This window comes from Ceratosolen solmsi, unplaced genomic scaffold (assembly GCF_000503995.2).
Source record: "Ceratosolen solmsi marchali unplaced genomic scaffold, CerSol_1.0 scaffold10, whole genome shotgun sequence".
In the NCBI taxonomy this organism is placed as follows: domain Eukaryota; kingdom Metazoa; phylum Arthropoda; class Insecta; order Hymenoptera; family Agaonidae; genus Ceratosolen; species Ceratosolen solmsi.
Genome location: NW_011948412.1, coordinates 26924028 through 26947534, shown reverse-complemented (window position 1 = coordinate 26947534; position 23507 = coordinate 26924028). Strand labels below are relative to the sequence as shown.

Here is a 23507-nt window from a genome sequence, read left to right as displayed (position 1 = left end):
TTTTAAATATATTCTTTGAATTCAAAGTAATTCGATAAAATTTAACAATTGCAATGATGTGCTCTATGTGAAATGTATTTAAGTGCATGTATATAAAATAAATGTGAAATGGATTTATGTTCAATGTGTTAACAGGTATACGGGAATATAACTGTATCGCCTATATTTAGCATTTTTATTATTTGAAGTAATTAGTATAGTGTTATTGGACTTAAATGCTATGTTTATGATTTAATTTAATTTAGTTGTTTTTATTTCCATAAACCATATCTCATATTTTTATAAAAACATAACCTAAAATGTAAAAATAAAGTTGCATAAATTTTTGCATAAAGGAAAAAGTAATTGATAAAAAAAATAAATTACAAAATACAATCGTGACATGTTCGAGTACAAAGATGAATTACAATGCAATGCTACCAACAATTACAATCGATGAACCAACTAAAATAACATTTAACAATATCTCCATGGACTGCATGCCCATCGTTACATGTAAATATTTTCTGACATTCATGAACATTATATCGTTGCTAAAAATATCTGTAGTATTTTTTGCATAATGTCCTTATTTTTATTTCTGTTCTGTCTCTTCTCCCCCTCTCGTTTGTATTTGTATTGTAAGCTATACTTTTATATATTTATTATTTTAATAATGTAAACATCAAATTAATTTAATTTACTTTAGATGCTGGAGATAAAGAATTATTTAAAACTTTGAAAAATAACTTAATGAAATCTGTGCCTATTGATTCTGTTGAATGGAGAAGATCATATGACAGACCTATTAAGTTAGTGAAACTTGGTGCAACATTTGTTCCATTTTTTCAAAATGTTTTACCATCAGAAAAAGATTGCCATCTTATCAAAAGACCTATATTTCATACATACTGGAGTGAATGTACAGTAAGTAAATTGTTTTTAACAATAATTTGATTGATTACTTAATACTTAATATTTGTTACAGGATGTTGATATATATAAGTCATCTCTTAGAGATGATATAGATTCTTGGTTAAAGACATTAACAGCAGCTAGAATACAAGATTGGATGATAGTTTTAGTAGAAACTTATGATATCAAAAAGAGCAACAAGTTATTACCAAGAACAACTGTATTAGATAAAATTCGTAATGATTTTGCATCTAAACATGGTGATAGGTAAGATTAATTTTGTTTATTTACAGTTATGTAACTGTATTATATTTAATATTATACTCAATAGATGCCTATCTATAATTAATCCAATTAAATCTGCATCTCGCTCAACTGAGTCATGGAGGGGTTTAATAGGACGCATTCGACATTTAATGTTAACAGCTTATGATAGAACATTATTGAAGTTTGAAATAATAATCAGAGAACATAGAGAAAACAGAAATCAAACAGGCTGGAATTTTTGTTATTATTTTTTATTGCAGGTACTATTTCTTACCATAAAATAAAATATTTTTATTAAAATAATGTTAGAAAAATGAAACATTATATTTTATTTAAAAAAGGTATCAGTACAATTTAAAAATAATAATTTATAAACAATTAATATTTTAGGAAGAGCTAGCATTCATTTTAGAAATGTTAGGCTTATATGATGAAGCTTTAGTGCAATATGATGAACTCGATGCTCTTTTTACACAATTTGTATTAAATACAAATGTAGGAGGTAAGATGCATAGTTATTTTTAATGAATTTAATAAAAATTGTAAGAGCTGCTATGGTTTGACATTTTTATCAACATCAATAGATACTCCAATGTGGCTGAGTTCATTCCAAAATCCTTTGAATAATTGGACAGGTATTAATCTCAATAATAGTATAGATTATCGTATAAGAATTTTGATAGCTGACTGCAAAGCTTCGCTACTGGATCTTAGAAGCTACTTATTTAGCAGACAATGTGCTATGTTACTTTCACTAAAAAAACCTTGGGAAGTTAGTAGTTTTCTTTTAAATTATAAAAATAATATACAATTAAAAGATTTTAATTTAAATAGACATTAATCAAGTTATAATACAAATACAAATCAACATAAAACTTAATAAAAATGCAAAGAGTTGAAGTGTCCATTTTTATATAATATTTAAAAAAATATTACTTTTATAAGTTATTTTCAGAAATTTTTACATTTTTAAATTAAAACAAATTTTTTGTTTTTTTATTTAAATATTGATTAATTTTTGCTTATTATTTAAAACTATTAGTTCAATATCATACTTTGCATGTTCAAATTACTTTTAATATTTATATCATTTGTTTTCTTTCATTAGTTTTAAATGAAATATATGTTTTAATTTGATACAGGTTGCTCAGCGGTGTTTAACTTTTGTTCATGATACTATAAATGAACTTAGAATTCTGGAAATCCAGCGACCTGAGGGATCAGTAGAATGTTGGGCTTTTCTTTGTGCATTAGAAGTTTTGCATTCGTGCCAAACATCAATCTCAAGTATAGATAACAATCAATTATTAGATTTGTGTTCTTTACATACAGCAAGCTTATGGGCACTCGCAAGAGATAAGGTAAATGATAATTTTGATAATAACATTTTTCCGTTTGTAATTACTATAAAAGTAATGAAATAAATTTTTATAAATATTGATAGATTATTTTTAAGAATGTATATTTAATTTATAGTATTAACTTTGTATCTAAATTATCAATGCTATAATTTATAATTTATATTTAAATTTTCATCAATTAATCATTATGATATGTAACTGTTAAATCTTGTATTTATAGTTGGAAAGCCTTGGTAAACTTTGTGGCTTGATGCCAGGAAATGATCCCACAAGTGAACAACTTCATACAGTTGTGTATTTAATTGCTGGCATGGGTGACTCAGAACTAATAACACATAACTCAAATAACCCAACACCTACTGATAAATTAAAAGAAGCTCTTTCATCCAAGGAAGCTTTTAGAAAGCAATATTTATATCATACAGAATTAGGTAAATTTGAAGCATTTTTTTGAACATTTGCTTTTTATTAAATTCAACGTTGATTGTATATTATACAATATGTAAAAATATAAAAAAATTTTAATTAACTGAGTAATATAAAATGATTATAAGATTAAAGAACAAAATTTATAATTTGTAGTTACCTCACAGCAACTTATTTTTCAGATAGAATGTATATATATATATATATATATATATATATATATATATATAATATAACATTGAAAATAAATCCTTTCGGTATAAATTAATGAAAATAGTGTACCTTGTACAAATGTGTTTAATTAATTTTTTATGTGTTTTAATAATTGTTTTTTAAAACAATTTTCTAAAATATAATTGTAATTAAAAAATTCTCTATAAATTTTAGTATATACTCTTAATTAATTAGTTTTCTTATTTTCAAATGATATGAATTTATATTCAATATTTATTTTACTGTGTTAGGAATAGGAAGATAATACTTTCTTCTTCATGATTTTTTTATAGCAATGGGTACATACAAGCATGTTGGCCGAATAAGATCTGCTCGATTTATTGGCAGAGAACTTGCACACTTTTACAGCGAGCTCAATGAGAATCAAAAAGCAGTAGTCTTCCTGCTAGACGCACTCCAAACATATACAGCTGAAGGCTGGTATCATCTTGCAGCCCAGACTCAACATGAGCTAGCTCAATGTTACAAAAAAATGGATGACGTAGAACATTACACCAAAGTTTGTGCAGCAATAGCTAGTACTGAGATCCTTCACATTATAATAAGAAACTCTTACCTTGATGAAATGCTCAGTTATGCAAAGATGTTAGAGAAATCTGAGCCACTTTTTACAGAAATGTCCAATATTTTTATTGTACAAAAGATGGAAGTTAATGTTATGGATAAAGTGATCCAAGATTGTGAAGTAAAAGTTGAAGTAGAACTTAAAAGTTTATTACCAAGACAAATTAAATGTACAAAAGCAGAGCTATCAGTTGAAGAAATACCAAAACTTAACACAAAAAAGAAAATTGTTAAAAGTGCTGAAGCAAAACCAGAAATGTGAGTTATTACCTCTCTCTCTCACTCTTTCTGTTTCTCTTTCTTTCTCTCTACCACCCAATAGAGAAATAGTCTTTTCTATAGAATTATAAAGAATTAGAAAAAAATTTATCAAATCAATATTAATATAACAATAAATTCTTTTCATACATTCATTTCAATTTTATAACTGCTTTGTCATATCTTTTTATTAAAAAAAGCAAATTCAATTAAGCCATTTTAATTTTCAACACCTCATTAAGTGAGAACACGTATTTAATAATACACCTGTATTATATACTGTTTCGAACACGAATTATTGATTGAAATTAGGTAATCCATATTTCCTTATCCTTATTTATAAATAAATAATATTGTAAATAAGATTTTTACTATTAGTTAATATTGTAAAAAAAAATTTTTAATGTTATTTTTACAGTAACATAGATTGAATTAATATTTCATAATCCTATTTTTATAAAAGAAAGTATAAAAGTATTTATGTAAAACTTCTTTTTATAATGTAAATTAAAATTTTATATAATCTATGGGTTTATATTTTATTGTTTGGTTAATGTAATAATAAACCATTAAATGTAGTACTTTTCAATTAATTTTAATGTACTTTAGAATGCACAAAAAGGAAATAATGAATTTTTAAATGATTTTTTTTTTTAGATTACTGAAATGCCGAATAAATGATAAAATACCAAGTGATCCTTGCTTACTGCAGTTGTCCGCGTCAACGAAATTAACTTTAAAAGAGGATAAAAGCCTTGGTTCGGCAAATGTACATATCAGTAAAAGTTTAAAAAATCCTCTAAAACGCTCCGACAGTGTAAAACATCGAAAGCCCATGAATGTGAAAGGTGATTTCACTGAAGCTCTTATTACGTCCACTGAATTTATTCTTCTACCAGGTATCAATAAATTTACTCTAATCAAGCAAATTAATCATCCAGGATTCTATCGAGTTGGTCAATTGTCTCTTCTTGTAGAGAAAAAATTAGAATTTTTGTCACCATTGCTTGAGCCTCAATTGTGTTTCATGGTAAGAACTAACTACTTTTTATATCTAATTTTAATTAATATTATAAGTTTAGAATAAAATAAACGAATTTAATTATTATACATGATAGAAAAATTGAACTAAATGGTTGTTACAATATACGACTCAAATTTTTTCTAGATTATTTATTAAAAAACTGTTTTGACTGAACTTACATCTTAAAATATCTAACAAAATTTATAATTAATAATAATTGATAAATTTTTATTTAACAATTAATTGATTACATAATACGTATGTATTTATTTATATATATATATATATATATATATATATATACTTATGGATTAATTAACAAGTCTTAAGCTTTTAATAAATTTGTATTAATATTGTGTTTATTAGGTAGCTAAAACACAACCAACAATTTCTCTAAAATGTAAGAATGATTTGCTTGCTGGATTGATACAAACCATAGAATTAGTTATATCGAGTGGCAGTGTAAAAATAAGTAGAGATTCAAAACTTAAATTAAGAACTTCTCGTGGATTTGTATGTAAAGTAAATAAAAACAAAGAAAGACAAACTGATGCTTTGACAAGAGAAATGGAGTTAATACTGCCCATATGTGAGCCATTCAAAATAATAAGTTTAAAATTGATGGTATTAGCAGAGCTACCACCAAAAAAAGATTCATCCTCTTTGGAGCACAAGGTCAATTGATTAATAAAAAAATTATAAAATGATTTTTTTCATTTTATATAAACTTTTAAATTTCAAAAATATAAAAGATAATGGGTTTTAATGCAATTTCATAGATTTATTATTAGAAATAATAAAAAATTACGATAAATTTTTTTTTATAGGTTCATTTGATTTTTGTTATTATTTATTCTGAAATTTTTATTCCATGTATATTCTTATTAAATGGTATTAGATTATACTACATTTTCAATTTCACATAATTATGTACTATTGGGATATTAAAAATATTTTTAGTCTATAATTTCATTAACATTAACATAAAATTTTTATCATTAAGAAAAGCTTTAAAAATTGAAAAAATAATTAAAAATTATTTTGTATAGTTAAATATTCAGTGTCCTTGGGGTTCTGAGGAAAGTATAACCCTTCACTTTGGAACGCCACTTATGTCAACGATGAAGCTTCACACGGCGAAGCGTCGTAAGTTCTTGCAGGTGATAGTTACGGGTTTGTCAAATCAGTTATTGCAGTTAACGGAACCACAATTGACGAGCAGCACTTCCGTTGATCTCCACTTCAAGAGTTTGAATCCAAATGCAGGTCAAAAACTCGTTATTGGGAATAATATGTGGGTATCATTTATGTGGGAAGTTCAGATTAGCAATGATGATGACAGGTCCACGATCCCTATTAAAACGGAATTTCGAGTTAAATATATCGCAATTAAAAATATCGAAGACATCGGTGAAATTGACGATGTTAGGGTATGAAACTGATAATGGTATTTCATTTATAAATTTAATTATGTTAGTTGCTTGTTCTTTATTTAATTCTTAATAAAAAAACTTTTTCAGTAAAATTTTTTAATTAAAAAAAATAATAATAATTTAATTTAAATTTTTTAAATTTTTTAACTATTTTAGTAATTTAAAAAATATAATTTTTTAACAGGATCACCATATTTTAGATGATCCACTACATATTCGAGATATGGAAAAGGTTGAAAAAGAAAGTAATATTTATTGGTGCAATTTCGATATTACAGATTATTCAGTAAGTATTTCATTATTACTCATTGTTCTTTTCCTATCAAAAAATATTATACTCGAATAATTTGTATGTAAACCTTGCTAGAATGTTTTTGTGCAATTTAAATAATTTAAAAATTTATTATTATCTTAGTTATTTCAATTATTTAACAATTTATTTTTATAATACAATTAAATTTAAAAAAATTACTTGAAAATGTATTGAAATAAATAACAGAATTTTCAATATCATTACAAAGTAAATTTGCAAAATATTAAATCAATTTTATTTTATTTACCAGTTCCCTTATATGTATTTCATTTAATAACAATATCAAAATATGAAAAAGTAGAATTCAAAAAGACAATAAAAAATATTAAATCCTGTCCTTTTAGACCTTGTTCACAGTAGCATCAAAGGTCGAGCCAATTATTGGAAACGGCAGTGTTGGCAGTGGTGGTGAATTTTGTCGTTCAGGAAGCATGTGTCATCTTTGCTTAACGGTCACACGCATGCATAACCATAATCAACATTTCAATCAGAACAGCGCTAGCAATCACCACCATCACCCACCACCACAACTCATGTATGAAGTGCTTGCAGACCAAACAATGTGGGCTGTGTGTGGTAGGACTGCTGGCATAGTGTCTCTTGAAGTAGTCGAGAAGCAAAGTGTCACATTAGACGTGATGCCACTCACCAGTGGATACCTGCCCCTGCCGGTAGTTAGGCTTTCACGATACATACCTGCAGTCGCCGAAATAAAAAATGGTAATTATAATAAGCACCTACAATTAGCATTACAATTAATACATATGAAAAGTTAAACGAATTAAATAAGAAGCTGTATTAAATATAAAAATAATTGTGCCATGCAAACATGTACACTTGTGTATATTAATTCAGAAATGTTGTTATTTTTCACCGTTTTGTTTTTAAAGTTAATTTTATCATTATTACTATTGACTGGTATTATATAAATATACTTACCTGTTCGATTATTAACGGTTTTTTTTATGGCTCGAACTGCCAATTCAATAGTTCAGTGGATTAGTCTCTCGTCATGATGACTCATGAGGAAATAACAAATGTAAGGGTTGAAATTAAGTACAGTATATTATTATTGTGCTAATATATTGTTTATTCTTGTTATCAATTATTATAATATTGCAGTTTTTATTGCTTCAGGTGAGAGAAGGGAAAATATTCTATTGCTGTGGTGAGGTTATTACTTCAGGGTGATGGTGATGTCGTTAATGCTATGGAGATTACTGTGGATCTTGAATGTCGGTTTCGTGCTGATGTCGTAAGGATCAGCACGTGTAGTCGATCATGCTTATTCATTAGCATGAGAAGATGGTGGTTGAAATCAAGTATGCTTGGTAGAAAGAATGATCATTCTCAGTAGAGTGTAAAAAAGTCTTGATGGAAATTGGTACGTAATCAATTATGTCTCTAGTTAGGACGGGAGTAGTTAAAAACTAATCACACGCAAGAATTATAAATGATAAGCCTTCGAACTCTGAAGGACTTGATGAAATTGTATTTATAGTTGATTATTCGATGAACTGTTGTCTGGCCTTGACAATGTAATTGACGTATTGCGTCACTTGTGTCGACTGTTTTAGGGATTGCACGATCTTCGAAGTGTTAGTTTGAGAGAGCGTACTCTATCACCCATCGACTGTTTGAGGGAAGTTTTATGAAACTTGATTTGCGCGTTGGTGACTAGTTTGTTTAAATAATATAAAGAGATGTACCTTGTAAACTACCAACAAGGTATGTTGACTTGCTGCGTGGCTGGCGTGCCCCTATTTCATTACGATTTCAATGGCTTCACTGTTAAATCACTACCTGTTCTTGATGACTCTTTTTAATAATGCACATGTGGTTTTTAGGTTGGCTGTCGAACATGTGGCCACGTGTAGTAGTCGCAGTATATACTAAGGCACACTGAGTAATAATAACAGAAGAGTGAACGCAAGGTAGAATTACAATGAGCGTATAAACCTTTTGAATACGCGCACGAAAACCAAAGGCTTGATCGTTCCGTGGTGGTTCTGCTGAAAATACCGAACGTTCCATGGCGGTCCTGCTGAGGGCAGACAGAGACCCGTGCCATGGCTTCTACTGGTAGAGGGTTAAATCGGTTCACGGCAAGAAGTTTGCAGCAAGCGCAGCGCAGTTGAGTAAGAGAGAGCTTCAGTAAGCGAACGAGGCACGCCGCGTACTTGCCTTATATATTCACGCAGCGACTTACTTAGCTGGCAACAAGGCATCGTCGTCGCTGCACTGGAATATTACACGAGGCGCAGAAAGAAAAATCTAGAAGTTTCGAGAATTCGACGAAAGAAAAAATAAAGCGTAATAACTTTAGACAATTCCGGGCGATGCTATTACCCGAAGACCATATAAACATTGCGGGCCATTTAAAGCCAAAAGATAACAAGTATTCGAAAATTCTCGTCCAAAGTGTTTACAGAAATCCAAGATCTAAAAGGCCGACGATGCCGACAATCAGCGGTCTTGGAACTTGCTTGAATCCCAAACATTACCAATTATCCATATATTATGATAGAGCGTAGTTTGTTTTGCAAAGAATTATTTTAAAATTTTAATTTTCAAAATATTTTTACTTATATATGATTACATCTATTTCATCTGTTCTAATAGACAATATTATGATATATGTCTATACTATTTTTTATAATTCTATTTTAGGTTTCCTCAAAATATTTATTAGCATTAATCGGTGTTGTTTTTAATTTCTTGTAGTTATTTAACTAAATATAAAGTTACATAAAATTTATCCTAGACTTATAAGCAAGATGAAATTTGAAACTTATTTAAAATTTCATATTTAAAAGTTGCTTAAGTTGTTGCTTAAAATTGATAAACTAGTTTTTTTATTTTAATTAATAAAATATGTTAAAAATTATTTAACATAAAATTTAATTTTTTATTCTATAGATAACACAAGAAAAAATGATTTGGGCACTGCAGTTGGACCAAGACTTGAACCATTTAGTCCAGGACAAGTTTATAATGCTAGTAAAGCTCAACAAGTTCATGTATTGCCTGCTGCTCCATTATCTATGGAAACTAATTAAACAATTATTGATATGATGTATTAAAATTCCAATTGTATTATTCACTATAAAAAATCTACACAATATTTCTTATTGATGCAACTTTAATAGAATAAGGCTTATTTATTACTTATTTACTATTCTAAAATTTAAAAGTAATTATATAGTAAATAGAAGTTTAAGATTTATTTTTGTATTTTAAAATAATTTTTTGTTAAATACTATTATATAAAATCTTTAGTAGTATATTTCAATGTTTAACATCTGTAACATTTACCTTTACCAACTTCTATTTAAATGAAATCCAATATCAGCTTAAAACAAATTAGGAGTAATATTATTTAAAACTTATTTACTTTTTAATTAATTGTTTTATATGGTCAGGATTAATTTATGTTTAAGATTTAGTCGACTAATATAATTACGTTTGAATATGCGAAAAAGTTATAATAAAAAAATATTTGATATACTATTTAAAATAAATAATTGGATTATAGGCAACAATAAATTTGTTACTATTTAGATTTGCTATAGTTTACCAATAAATCACTCTGCATATAAGAACAAATAAACCATATATCATATTTCAAATAAAGTAATATATGTATCTTGAGTTTGTAGATATTAACAATTGGTTAAAGTTTTTTTATTGAAATATTTTAATAACTAAGAATGTCTATAAAATTAAATAGGAAATGTTATTTCTTACGGATTCACTGTTATATTTTTAAATATAAGATGGCTAATGTAAATCTTATTATCACGAAGCAATAATCTGAGATATTATTTTTTATCATTAAATAAAACCTGTGAAGCTTAATATATATAATGCATATAATATTCAATACAAATATTATTTTGTAATTAATAAAATTACAATTATTTCTGATGATTTTAATATAAATATAAATTACTATAATGAAGTGTTAAAGATTAATTGATGAATAAAACTTGATATGTAATATTTTAAAAATACGAAAATTAATTAAAATTTTATTACTAGATAAAAAATTACAATTATATTAATTTATAAAAATTTTAAAAATTATTTCAACAAGACGTTCTGATTTACTCAAATATATTTTTTCTTACTATTTGCACTTTATTTTGGCAAGTACAAATACAAATATTTTTTTTAATAGTTAAGTTGGTTAAGGTGATATGTACTGTTATAAAAAATTAAAATAATTTTGTATGAGTATGTAAATATGTAGATGAGATAATACAATGAATGTAAATTATTATTCAAAACAACCGTAATTTGTTTTACACTATCATCTTAATTATTAGATTATATTAAACATTGAAAATGGTTAGAAAATGTTTGAATTAAATGCGTAACAGTTATAAATAGATATATACACTTAAATTATATTAAATTTGTATTATTCTAATTTAATATTCTTCATAAAATAATTACTGTTTAATTATTAAAACTACACATTAGCCTTAGATGTATTTCAAATATATTTAGAACATTTAAAAATTTATTATTTAAATAAAAATGTAGAATTTAAACATATTTTCATAATTCAATATAAAAAGTTTGCATGAACGTTTGCCAATTAATTATAAATTCAATGAAAACATGTTTTTGTTCATAATTCAATTTAGATTCATTAGTTCATTTTATTTAATATTTAAAATAAAATATTGATTTAATTAGGCTTTGATATAAGTTTTTTAATATATCGGTAGCAGTTGTTGTGTAAGTAATAAACCAAATCTTCTTTTTAATGTTATACGCTCTCTAGAGTACTTGTCCTCTGGTGAAAAACGAGCTGCAAAAATACAATTTTTGTAAATCAAAATTAATTTATTGAATAAATAAATTTTTATTGTATCATTCACCTGGATGTGCTGAAAGTGTTGGTTTTCCATATGGATCCATTTTCTATATAAAAAATATTTATATATTGATTCTACATAAATTACTTTAATGCAAATTTCATTTTAATTCTTCAAAAAATTCAATAATATAATTTGTATTATGCAAACATAATTTTATCATAAACTTAGTGTATAAGAAAAGGTATATAAAAAAGCGCATTATAAAAACATAGAAATAAATAATATTAGGTAAAACTTTATATAACCGAATTAGATAATTATTATTAATCAATTTTATTTATTATATTCTATTATACGATACGCTTTATTTCATTGATTTAAAAAGTTTAATCATACTTTTACAAATGAATATAAACAATTAATAAGATTACCTTTAATGTATAAATTCTATTACCATTAGTATCTAAATAATACATAAGATACATGACTGATGATTGTTAAAAATTTTAATTACAAAACTTTTTTTGAACAAAATAATTCAGCATGCAATGCTAACCTATAAACACTATTCAAATACGTGAAGATTAAACATTGATGTAACCTTTTGATTGGAAAATGCAGATCCCGAAATTTGACGACGAATGGTTATTTTTTTTTTTTCAATTTACATTCATAGATGTAATAAAGAGAGATTAAAATCATATGATTTTACAAGTATTGATATAGATTATTTATTGTTTTATTAAGTAGTATTTCTTTCATAACATAACAATTACAAATGAACTATGTAAAATAACACTCAAAAAGATTAAATGAAGACTAAAATAAGTATTATAAAAATAATTATACTATTTTGTAGTATTAAAATTATAATAAAAGATTCGCTCAAACTTTAGTACATGTTTTATCTGTTATCAATATTGAATAAATAAATTTAATGTTTTTATCATAAAAGGAGCAGAAAATGCATGCTTATTTGAATGTAATATTTGCAAAAACATATTGATTTGTAATATATAGCAGAAAAATAAATGTGTTAGTAAGCATTTTAATATTCATAAAAGTTCTTGTAAAATAAGCAGTTATTTGTGCTTTAATACAAACCAATAATTAATGTATCACTTTTCACTCATTATACAAGTCGGAAATTTATAATATTCTTAAAATTTTTAATTATGAAATTTTTAAATTCTATTAACATCTTATTTGATCACCGTAAATAAAAGTTCGTTATATTTTGTATATACGTATAGAGGAAGCATTTATTTTTAAATGACTAATGAAAGCTATTTAAATTTCTATGTAAGATTAAATTAAAAAAAAAAAAGAATTATTCGAATTTTTTAGTTGATTCCTTAATAAATTTATCAAACGTATTATTTTTGCATATTTTTATTTGAATTGTTAATTCTTTCATACATTCATAAAATTAATTTTAAGTAACGTGACACAATTGTATATTGTAAACACAATATAATGACATTTAATTGAAGAAAAAATATTTCTTTTTTATAATTAAAATTACAAACAATATAACTGCATGTTACAATTTTATTCGTATATTTAACTGAGAAAATATAAAATTTTTTTTATCTATAATTGAATTTAGTTTTATGAATATTATAAAACAAATTATATCAGAAATAATAATATGTTATAATTGTAAAATAATTTTTAAGGCATGAGTTAAACCTAATAGGTTAATAGATTCCAATGAAATTTGAGAATCTACTTACATATTTTCTTATTTTAAAATGAAATACTTTACAGCAAAATTAGCATTATATTATATATTATCATATAATAAAGAATTTGGTAAATTAAATATTCATATCTATGAAATTAAATTATTCTTTAATTTGATTTATGTTAATAAATAGAAAAAATTTTCAATGTATGCTAATTTTGGTAAATCTTTATATGCAAAATATATTATATGTTAAATAAGTTTAAATGAACTGAAAATGAGAACTTGCAGTGAAAATGTATGTAACAAACAATAATTAACAATTATTTTTGTGAATCCAAATACCACAATCCATAAAATATAAAATTTCTTCCTATGTATTAATAATTAATTTTTGAGTTGAGATTCATAAATCATTTACTAGCTTTTGTCTAAATTAAAGAATTCAACGATAATAATTATGGTTTAAAATGTAATATTTATACATTTTAAAATGATTAAAATAAGTATTAAAAAGAAATTTTTAACTAGTTAAATTTTGAATTTTTATTAAAGTTCACAAATTTATCAATCTTTACTATCTTTATATATTTATAATTACATAAAATTAAAAATACTTTTTTTTGTTTTACTACGATAAGTATAAAGAGGTCTTACACCGGGCATAGTGGTAAACTCTTACACACTTCTGATCCTCTATTCACCTGTGCCTACTTGGGACTTACACGGTCCTTCGCCTTTTTCTTGCTTTCTTCTTTTCACAGCTTCCTCCTGATAAATTGATCAGGATTCATACATATCTTTTATCTTATGGAACCATTCATATACGCTTGTATGCTTGTTCTGGCTAAAATAAAATGTTTGAGGCCTTCTGTATATTATAGATTATCGTAAATTCAACGTTAATCCTTATTTTATTCTTTTTTGTTAATCTACGTCTACTTGCTATTACAGTAGGTAAATTAATATCAATATATATAGTGATTCTTTGTACATGTGAACAAATACGTAATATATAAATAGTGATATTTTACTTAATTATTTCATTTAATTAACGTTTATATTATTTTTAAACTGAAAATTATAAAAATATGAATACATTCTACACATTTTGCTTATAATATATTCGAATGTACCAATACATCTTTTTAATTGGCGATTTAAGTATTTACACATATTTAAATACTAATAATATTTAAAAAATTTAATATTAACATTTTAAATGTACTACTTTTAATATAATAAAATGAGGTGATCAATTAATTGCATAATTTTAATTGTAACAATTACAAATTTTGTTAAATTGATCAGTAATATAAACATACATGGAGAATTTAGAATAAACCATAAATAATGTATGATATATTTCGTATGTTATTGATATTGAACTCAGATTTTTAATATGGATTTATATTAATATTTTAATAGAATTTTTGTCATTATCCTAGAAATTTCCTTTTACATAAATAAATGTAATTTCAATTACTTATAGCATGCTATAATTAAAAGAAATTTTATTATCATACCTTTTGACAATTCATTTGACACAAACATTGATAGTCATAAAAGCAGTGGTTACGTAATAACACGTTTTCCTTTGTGCTAAGTATGTAGAGTATAATTATATTCATTTCTCAGATTTAATAATGATAATAAAATTAATTAAAATATTTTGTTTTGATTATACAAAATATATTATTTCAAAATTTAATGTAATAATTTAAATTTCATAAACTAGATATTAAATATTAATAACATAAACAATTTTATTTTAAAAAAATTTCAATAATTTTGTATAAGTTATTAAAGAATATGACGCACCTTATATTTATAAAAATTTTAAATTAAAATTAAAAAAAATAATCATATTAGTTGCTAATTTTAATAATGAATGTTGATATTTTAAAATAGTTTTAATGTCTATATTAGATATAATAATAAATTTGTTATCTATTATTGTTTAATACGAATTTTAATTAGTGAAAAATAATATTTTTTCTTATAACTTGTTTTGATGTGTATATATACAAAATTTCAAAATAAATTTAAGTTTTAAAATAATGAAAAATTTATTTTCTAGTCAAAAATATCAATATCGTTATTGAAAACTAAATATGAGAATTTTTCAATATAAATATAATTATATATCTAGAAACTTAATTCATTATAAAACTTATTATAATTATTAAAAAGAAATATAAGAAAATTAGCTTTTGCTTCTAACGTCTACGGTTAAATACTGTCTGGGATCAGACTGAAAAAACCTCGCTTTGATGGTGGATGGAGGTGTTGCTGGCAAGTGGAAGGTGCAATGCAATTATTCAATACTACTTGCAATGTTTCTTGTCTTTCCTTTATTAAATATAACAATATAATAAATAGTTAATGATCATAAAGCGTATGAATGAAGGTGTGAGTGAATAAATTGGGGAAGTTTCTTCAATTGTGTTACATGCTGAAGAGAGTGTGTACTCTCCGTGGCGTGAAGAGTGACTCCTTCCCTGCCGAGAAGTGCCGCTATAGTAGTAGTGAAAGCCGCCGCTGTGTAATAAGCCGTCTAAGGGAGACCGGGTCGCTGCTGCTGTCGTACCAAAGCTTTCTAAAGGAGACCGAGTCGCTGCTGCCTTAGTCGTCGGTGTTATTCGTTAATATATGTAGTAGTATGATTTCGATAATTTCACTCTCGATTATGTTAGCACTAGCGCTTTATTAGTTTAAATTTAGTTAATGGATTCTGAAAGTGTGGCGTCCCTATTGGATTGTTAGATTGCTGTTTGAGTATTACGTACGTGTATCGCTACAGTGAGTGATGACTGTAGAGAGAAGCTTGAAGATTGAATAGTGAGCCCATCATGATGACTGCGTAATTGTTACTAGACTGGACTGATCGCTGCGCGTGAAGCGTAGCCCTTAAATATTCTCGTGGTAGTTTCCGACACTGGTAGCGATCCGGTGTCTGTTGCTATGCCGATAATTGTGACGTCAATAGGGCATAGCCTAGGAAGGTTCATTGGCATTATTTTTTGGAATTATAATCGTATATTCGAGTTTTAGGCGTACAAACATTTCTCGAGTCGCTGGCTAGTGTTTATAAACAATTGTCCGGGAGCTCATACCTCTCCCACTTTTGTATTCCGCTTTCAACTGTTTGAATCCGTAACAAATACTTTAGACAATTTTATGTTTTTAAATATTATTTCACAGTAATAAACTTATCGTTTAAATGGGTATATAATTTTTTATTTTTATCGTGATATGTATTTTTCTTTGTAGATTATTGTTTAGATTGATTGTTTAGGAAATTAGAAAAAGTATGATTAATCAAACAAATAGTCATAGGTACTTCAGCGTGTATGAAAGTAACAATGATATAAAGTAATTATATAAGAGAGAAGGAAAAAGAAATTTGAATATATCTAAAAAGTACTTGTGAATTTATGTAGTTAATTAGAAAGTTTGATATGATATAATACATAAATGTTTCTTTATTTGAAGGCAAGTACTCTGTGTTATTTAAATATAACTGCATTGAAACCAATTATTGGTTTTAGGAATCCCATTCTTAATGAATTCGTTCAACTAAGTTTTTTATGAAAGCCTTTTTACGAAAAAATATAAATATGCAAAATTTTCATTTCAGGAATGATCAGGAACATTTTGGATTACTTTATTAAATATATGTTATAAATATTTTTTATTACACTAAATAACTTTTTATGTAAATAATTTGATTATGTAAATAAATTTCAATAAATTAGGTTTCTGAAATTATAGCAACGAGTTCCGTATTTCCTTGAACATCGATACATTATTTGGAATATTTCAAAATTTATTAGACTATAAATTATGTTTAGACAATTATTTAATGGCCTTAATTAATACTTTTTATTAGTATTTGTAAATTTTCTGATTAATTCTAATTTATGATTTCAATTTGAAAAAAAATTTGAAATATTTCATAAGTTTCATAAGTATTATATTAGCGACGGAAATAATTAAAAAAAAGATAAAAATAAAAATGTAATAATTTTATTATTATTTTAAAAGATTTTAGTATTGTACTATTTACATAAGTATACAAAAAAATATTTGAGCATTACTAATTTACATATCACATAATTAAATATAAATTAAATTATAGAAAAGAATTATATAAATTCATTTTTAAATTTTTTATATTTATCCTATATAGATTGTTTTAATATACATACATTTTGTAATTTTTAATATTACTATAAAATAATTATATTTTTATTTATTATATAATTATTAAATATTTACTTTATAATTATGAATTATATGTTTGTTATAATTATACTACTTAATATTATTTTCATGAATATTTAATATTAAATAATTGTAATATAAAAATTAATTTTTATTCAATCGCAGTAATTGAAAAGAATAAAAATCTGTACATTTATGCATTTAAAATTAAATAATTTTGCATTAAATACAATATGTATTTTAACAATTACGTTTGTTTTATAATTTAAAAACATTCGATTAGAGAAATGAAACTAATTATTTTAAATTGTTACTGAATGAAACAAAAAATTTGAAAATCATTTAGAAATAATATTATATTTATTCAATCGAAATTATTTAAAAATATAATCCTCTTTAGTATAAAACTATCATTTGTTTGGAAAAAAATCTTTAATATACATGTTATCTAACATTATGTTAGGTAATTAAAAATACAATTAGATATATTAATGTTAGATATTTTATATGAAATATATATAATTATATTTTTAACAAATTAATAAATTAGAAACAGTAAGCTTTTAAAAATTAAAATAATTTTTAAATTAATGTCTAAGAATGTATAAAATAATTTTATATATATATATTAAATATCGAATATAAGTATATTTATTTTTTTATAAATTGTGTTAAATAAAATGCATGAAATTAGATGAATAAATTTATACTTATAAACTGCTCACATGAATATTATGCTAAATATTGTTACTTTCTATTTTAGAACAAATTTTTTCATAAATAAAATGATTTGAATATAATGTTTAATGAAAGTTTCTGATTTAGTTTTAAATGCTAATTTAATTTGAAATTATAAAAATATTGTTTACATTATATTAATCGTTATTTATTGTATATACACTATTAGTTGTGTACATTATTATATTAATATTAGTTTTTACTTAAATGGTCGTGTTCTTTTCACTAATTTTTAGTTCCATATTCTTATTTTTAGTGTAATAATATATACACTTGCAAAAGTTTTTGAAAAGTTACAAACTATCAGTATATATTTTTTGTAAGGATTTATTTGAATTAAATAATACAAATTTTATTCATTACAAATACTGATTATTACTAATGTAGTTTGTAACATATTCATTAAAGAGTTGGAGATCATCTTTCTCTAACAATTATTTTCATACTATATATATAGACATATATGTGCGCGCGTGTGTGTGCGTGGGTGAAATTTATACGAGGCACTTGTAGGTGAGCATGCACGGTACACATTTTTTACTGTTTAGTTCCTATGAGATGTCTAATTTACATATAATATTAAAGTTCATATATCTTATTTAAATCAAAAAGACTATGTATGAAATATCTATGTATGAAAATTAAGTTTTGTTCCATAATTACTTAATAAATTAATTTATATGAATAAATTTTTCGATTTTTAAATTTTAAAACTATACATATTTTAACAAAATTGTAATACAATTGTTTGTTTTTTTATGTATATCGAGTCCACCGAGTTATTATTATTATTATCTATATGATATCTGTGGTATATCATATATTTCTATGAAGGTGATCTGTGTGTATATATGATGATTTATTTGGATTTGGTAACACTGTATGTAGTCAATAGTATATGTGTATAAGGACATTAACTATTTGAACCTGCAAGAGATGCAAGTACGTCGTTGCCAGATTACATGTAATATAAGCGAGACAGAGATATATGGGCAGCAAGTTCGAAAGATGACAGTCAGAAAATCGGCAAAGCTGAAAAAGCAAAGAAAGAATAAAGTGATTTATTTTACGTAAACGGATGGAGATTGATGATGTTCTGTTTTTGTACCGCGGGCAGTAAAAATGTCGTACGAAGCGCGTGGGAATCGGATGTAGGTAAAAAAAGTACATGGAAAATCAATATGTTGAATTTATTAAATGTAAATAAACAAAAATTAATTATGCACAATATTTAACATAAGTACGAATTAGTTCATTAAAACATCCGATCGTTACTACAGATTTCATAAATTATCGAAATAAATATAAAATCCTGAGAGAAAATATGCAGAACTCTAGTGTTTCTACTCCGTGGATTCTTGTTGGATAAGTGGAGAAATAGAAAGAACTCCAGGAGTAGTAGAAAGAACAGGAATTTTTTTATGTAAATGTTTATTATTATTTAATTTTATTCGTCATGTAACTGTATTACCATTGATTTCCTGTATACTTTAGCTCATAAGTTTGATAGGGTTTTTAAATGAGAGTGTTTTTGACAAATTGAAGCAATGATTATTGTGACGTAAGGTGTTAATGTCAGCATACTGTGAATGGTAGCAATGAAAAAATTGAGAGATAAAGAGCGATAGAGAGAGAGAGAGAGAGAGAGAGAGAGAGAGACAAGCAGACGGTCGATGGTCAGAGAGGCAGGGAGTAAAGAGATAACGAAAAAGGGAGGGGGTTAAAGTAACTCCAATTTCTCGTCATGTCGACTTAATACTGAGTCGAAACTTCCAAGTTAGTTATTGAATAGACGTAGTGTTTGTCGATACAGTACTGTATAGGTAGCACGAAATAAGCGCTGAAATCACTGTTTACTTTAATTAGAGCGCAGTAAAAGCGTATTATCACTCATTTTTAGTAATATCACAAGCAAGTGATTTGTTTGTAGCGTGAATCTGTAAACAGAATTACATTCGTTATTAAAACTGTAGATGAGAAGTTAGAATACGTGATGGGGATGAGGTGGCAAGAGCGAAGTCGTTAATCCGTCTTGCCATATGCATCTGAATATCTTTATGTAGTAATTTTTTTTGTCTTATTTACTTTTTATTTCTTTGTAGTGCTGTAAACGCGTGTGTATTATTCCTCACCGAAGGGATCAACAAGTGTCGTTGTACACTAGTGAGAGAGACAAAATCGTTAGAGTAACGGAGAAGGATTGATAGGAACATAACCTCAACATTTTGCTATATTTTATTCAGTGTCGTATGTTTTTTCGTTACTAAAAATAATGTAGTTCGAGTGAGTTAGACCTTTCTTTTTCATGAATTATCGTGTGTTTATGTGTGTCTGAATGTGGAAATTGGTTAGAGAAATTGCGTTTTTGCAACATTACTCATTCCAATAACAATATATAAATTGTGAAATACGACTCCAAGATGGAAGTCGTCTACATAGGTGTGTATATTATGTTCACAAATTTTTTATAAGCTCTGCATCTATACATCAGTACATCATTCGTGTAATATTGTCGTTAACTACTACACGCTCCCCTGTCTAGGGGTTGGTTCGTTTAGTTTTTTTATTTTTGTCTAATAGGAATTTCTATAAAAAATTTAACTTCAAAAATAAATATTATTACACTATTGTATTACAAATATTATCCTTGGTAAATAAACAAAATTAAACAGATTACAATGTTCTATTTTATAATATTTTTAAATTTCTCCATTGAGGTAATTGTAGATTGAACTTTGTTACATAATAGAAAAATTTGGAGATGAACCCCTTAATATTTGAGTTTATCAAAGATAAAAATAATAATTTTATTTTTTTGTCTGATATTAATCAAATCATTCATGTAGTTATATAACTATTATTTTTCTGCATTTTTATACTTTAAAATATATGATGTTAAATCGTTTTTATAATAAAACTTGCTATTTATTAATATATTTTTGAAATCAATATTTCTAAAGTGAATAAATATCAGGTACTTTTTAAATCACTACAATATTTATGTGTTAATAATAAATTTTGGCATTGTCGTACTAATAAAATTGAAACACAGTTAGATATTAATTAATTTTTCGAAAATAATTCAAAAGAATGTGCATCATTTGTAAATTATGAAAAGTACCATTTTAGAAAACTCTTTGCAAAAATAACTACAAGTACAAAAATAATTTTCCTTTTTAAATTAATTTTTATAAATTATATTTATATAGAATACGTAGCTTGACATTTATATGTTCTATTATATTTTATTAGTACATTTCCTGATTTATGCAATGCAATTTGAACTGTACAAATTTTGAAAAATATCGAAAAAATTGAACTGTACAAAATATTCTGCCTTTTTATAATGTAAATATGTATACTAAATAGATAAATATTAAACAATTTATTTAGTTTTGATTTTCGAATATTAAAAGAATTCCACTATTTAAATATTTAATTTTTACTTAACAATAAATATATAAATTTTATAGTTCAATCTATGTTATACATTTTATTTGTATGAAACTTATACATTTATAGTCAATTATATTATATTTTATCTTAGTAAAATTCTTTTACCTTATTCATGATAAAAACTATTTCATAGATATTACCATATATAGATTTTTTCAAAGATTTATTGAAATAAAAACGTATATAAATTAATGCTTTTTTCAAGTTTGAAGAACAGAAAGATTTAAATTGAAAATGGGAAAACAAAATATTTTAATTTATATATAATTAATTAAATAAACTGAAAATTATAACCGAACCTATATAATGATTTATATTTAGCTTCTTTGAATGTATATTATATTAAACATGGATTTTTATATGCAAATCATATGTATAACTTTAGAAAAAACTATTTATGTTTTTAGAAACTATTTTGCTTATATATAAGTTATATAAAGTATCTAATAAATAGTTAAACATCTGTTTCTTGTTAAGTTTTCCTTAATTGGTCATTTTTATTTGATAGAAACCGAGTTTCTGAAACAATTTATAGTGTTTATGATTTTATTTATAAACCATACAAACACCAAATATTGACGTTTATTATTTGTAATTGTAATTAAAAACGATAATCTAATTATTCTACTAATAATGATTTTATTTATAAATTTTTGTTTAAATACTTTTTGTACAATATTCAATTTTAGTGTATTTTTCGTCTCGCCATCCAATGTATTTTTCAAATTTTTATAATATTCGTAAAGTTTTTTTTATACTTTTTTTTTATTATTTTTTTATTTATACCTATGTCAATTTATTATTTTTTAATATAGCGTTAATGCTAGCAAATATTTTTCATGAATACACATAAAATAAAACATAAAATGATGTAAAACTACAATTACCAGTTTTAAAATACGAGTATTAAAAAATATAAATTATTACAAGTATTGATTAATTGAATTAAAATATTAAAATTATTCTAAAAGATATAACAGTTGTAACAATAATTTTTTGAAATATTTTCTATAAGTGAACAATAGATCCATTTCTTACATTTATAAAGTCATTATAAGCACGAGAACACTATTTTGATTTTTATTCTATTTTCAAAAAATTGAATTTTGTGTTAATAAATAATTAGAATAGATTATATTTTATTAAACAATTTATGTAGTTTGTGCCAATAATCCCTAGGATAAAACAATTATATTTAAGGCAAAAATATTATGCAAATACAGACATATCAAGACTTTAATATCTTTATATAATATGCAATAACTTAATATATTGATGTTTCCATAAATATGCGTCGGATGTAATCCGGCGGTGCATCTTCGTAATGCTACGTAATGTGTTATCTTATCTACATGCATGTTATTAGACATACAATAGTTTACATATAGTTTGAAAACAATGACAGTTCATGAAAGAAAGCATACAAATGTGAACAATTAAAAACTAAAGAGTCACACAAATCTTACATAAAGATAAATAAATGTTATTATTAAATGAAAGGAAAAATTTTTGGCTTGAAACTCTGAAAATATCAATAAAAATAATTTTATATCTCAAAACTATTTTTTTCGAAGTGATAGCATATTACTTATGAAAACCATTCGTAACCAAATGCATATTAATTTTCTAAATTTTTTTTATTTTTAATTATGCCTATACTTATATTAAACTAAATATTTTTATAAATAATTAAAATTTTTAATATGCTGAAAAGTAAAATTTATTTTGTAAATAAAATGAAATTTTATACAAATAATTCATAAAATCTTATATTAATATGTTTATATCATGTTTCT

At 24.6% G+C, this 23507-nt stretch overlaps 1 protein-coding gene across 1 annotated transcript; it reads left to right on the top strand.

Moving 5' to 3' along the window:
* Positions 1-311: 311 nt before the first annotated feature.
* On the top strand, positions 312-9891 carry SIDL (SIDL trafficking protein particle complex subunit 10). Its single transcript, XM_011501547.1, has 15 exons — positions 312-495; positions 689-906; positions 968-1161; positions 1226-1421; positions 1552-1663; positions 1746-1933; positions 2304-2522; positions 2743-2953; positions 3455-4004; positions 4662-5034; positions 5395-5703; positions 6078-6458; positions 6646-6747; positions 7119-7494; positions 9694-9891. Exons 1-15 carry the CDS (start codon positions 399-401, stop codon positions 9831-9833), a joined length of 3666 nt encoding a protein of 1221 aa, XP_011499849.1. The 5' UTR covers positions 312-398; the 3' UTR covers positions 9834-9891.
* Positions 9892-23507: the final 13616 nt, after the last annotated feature.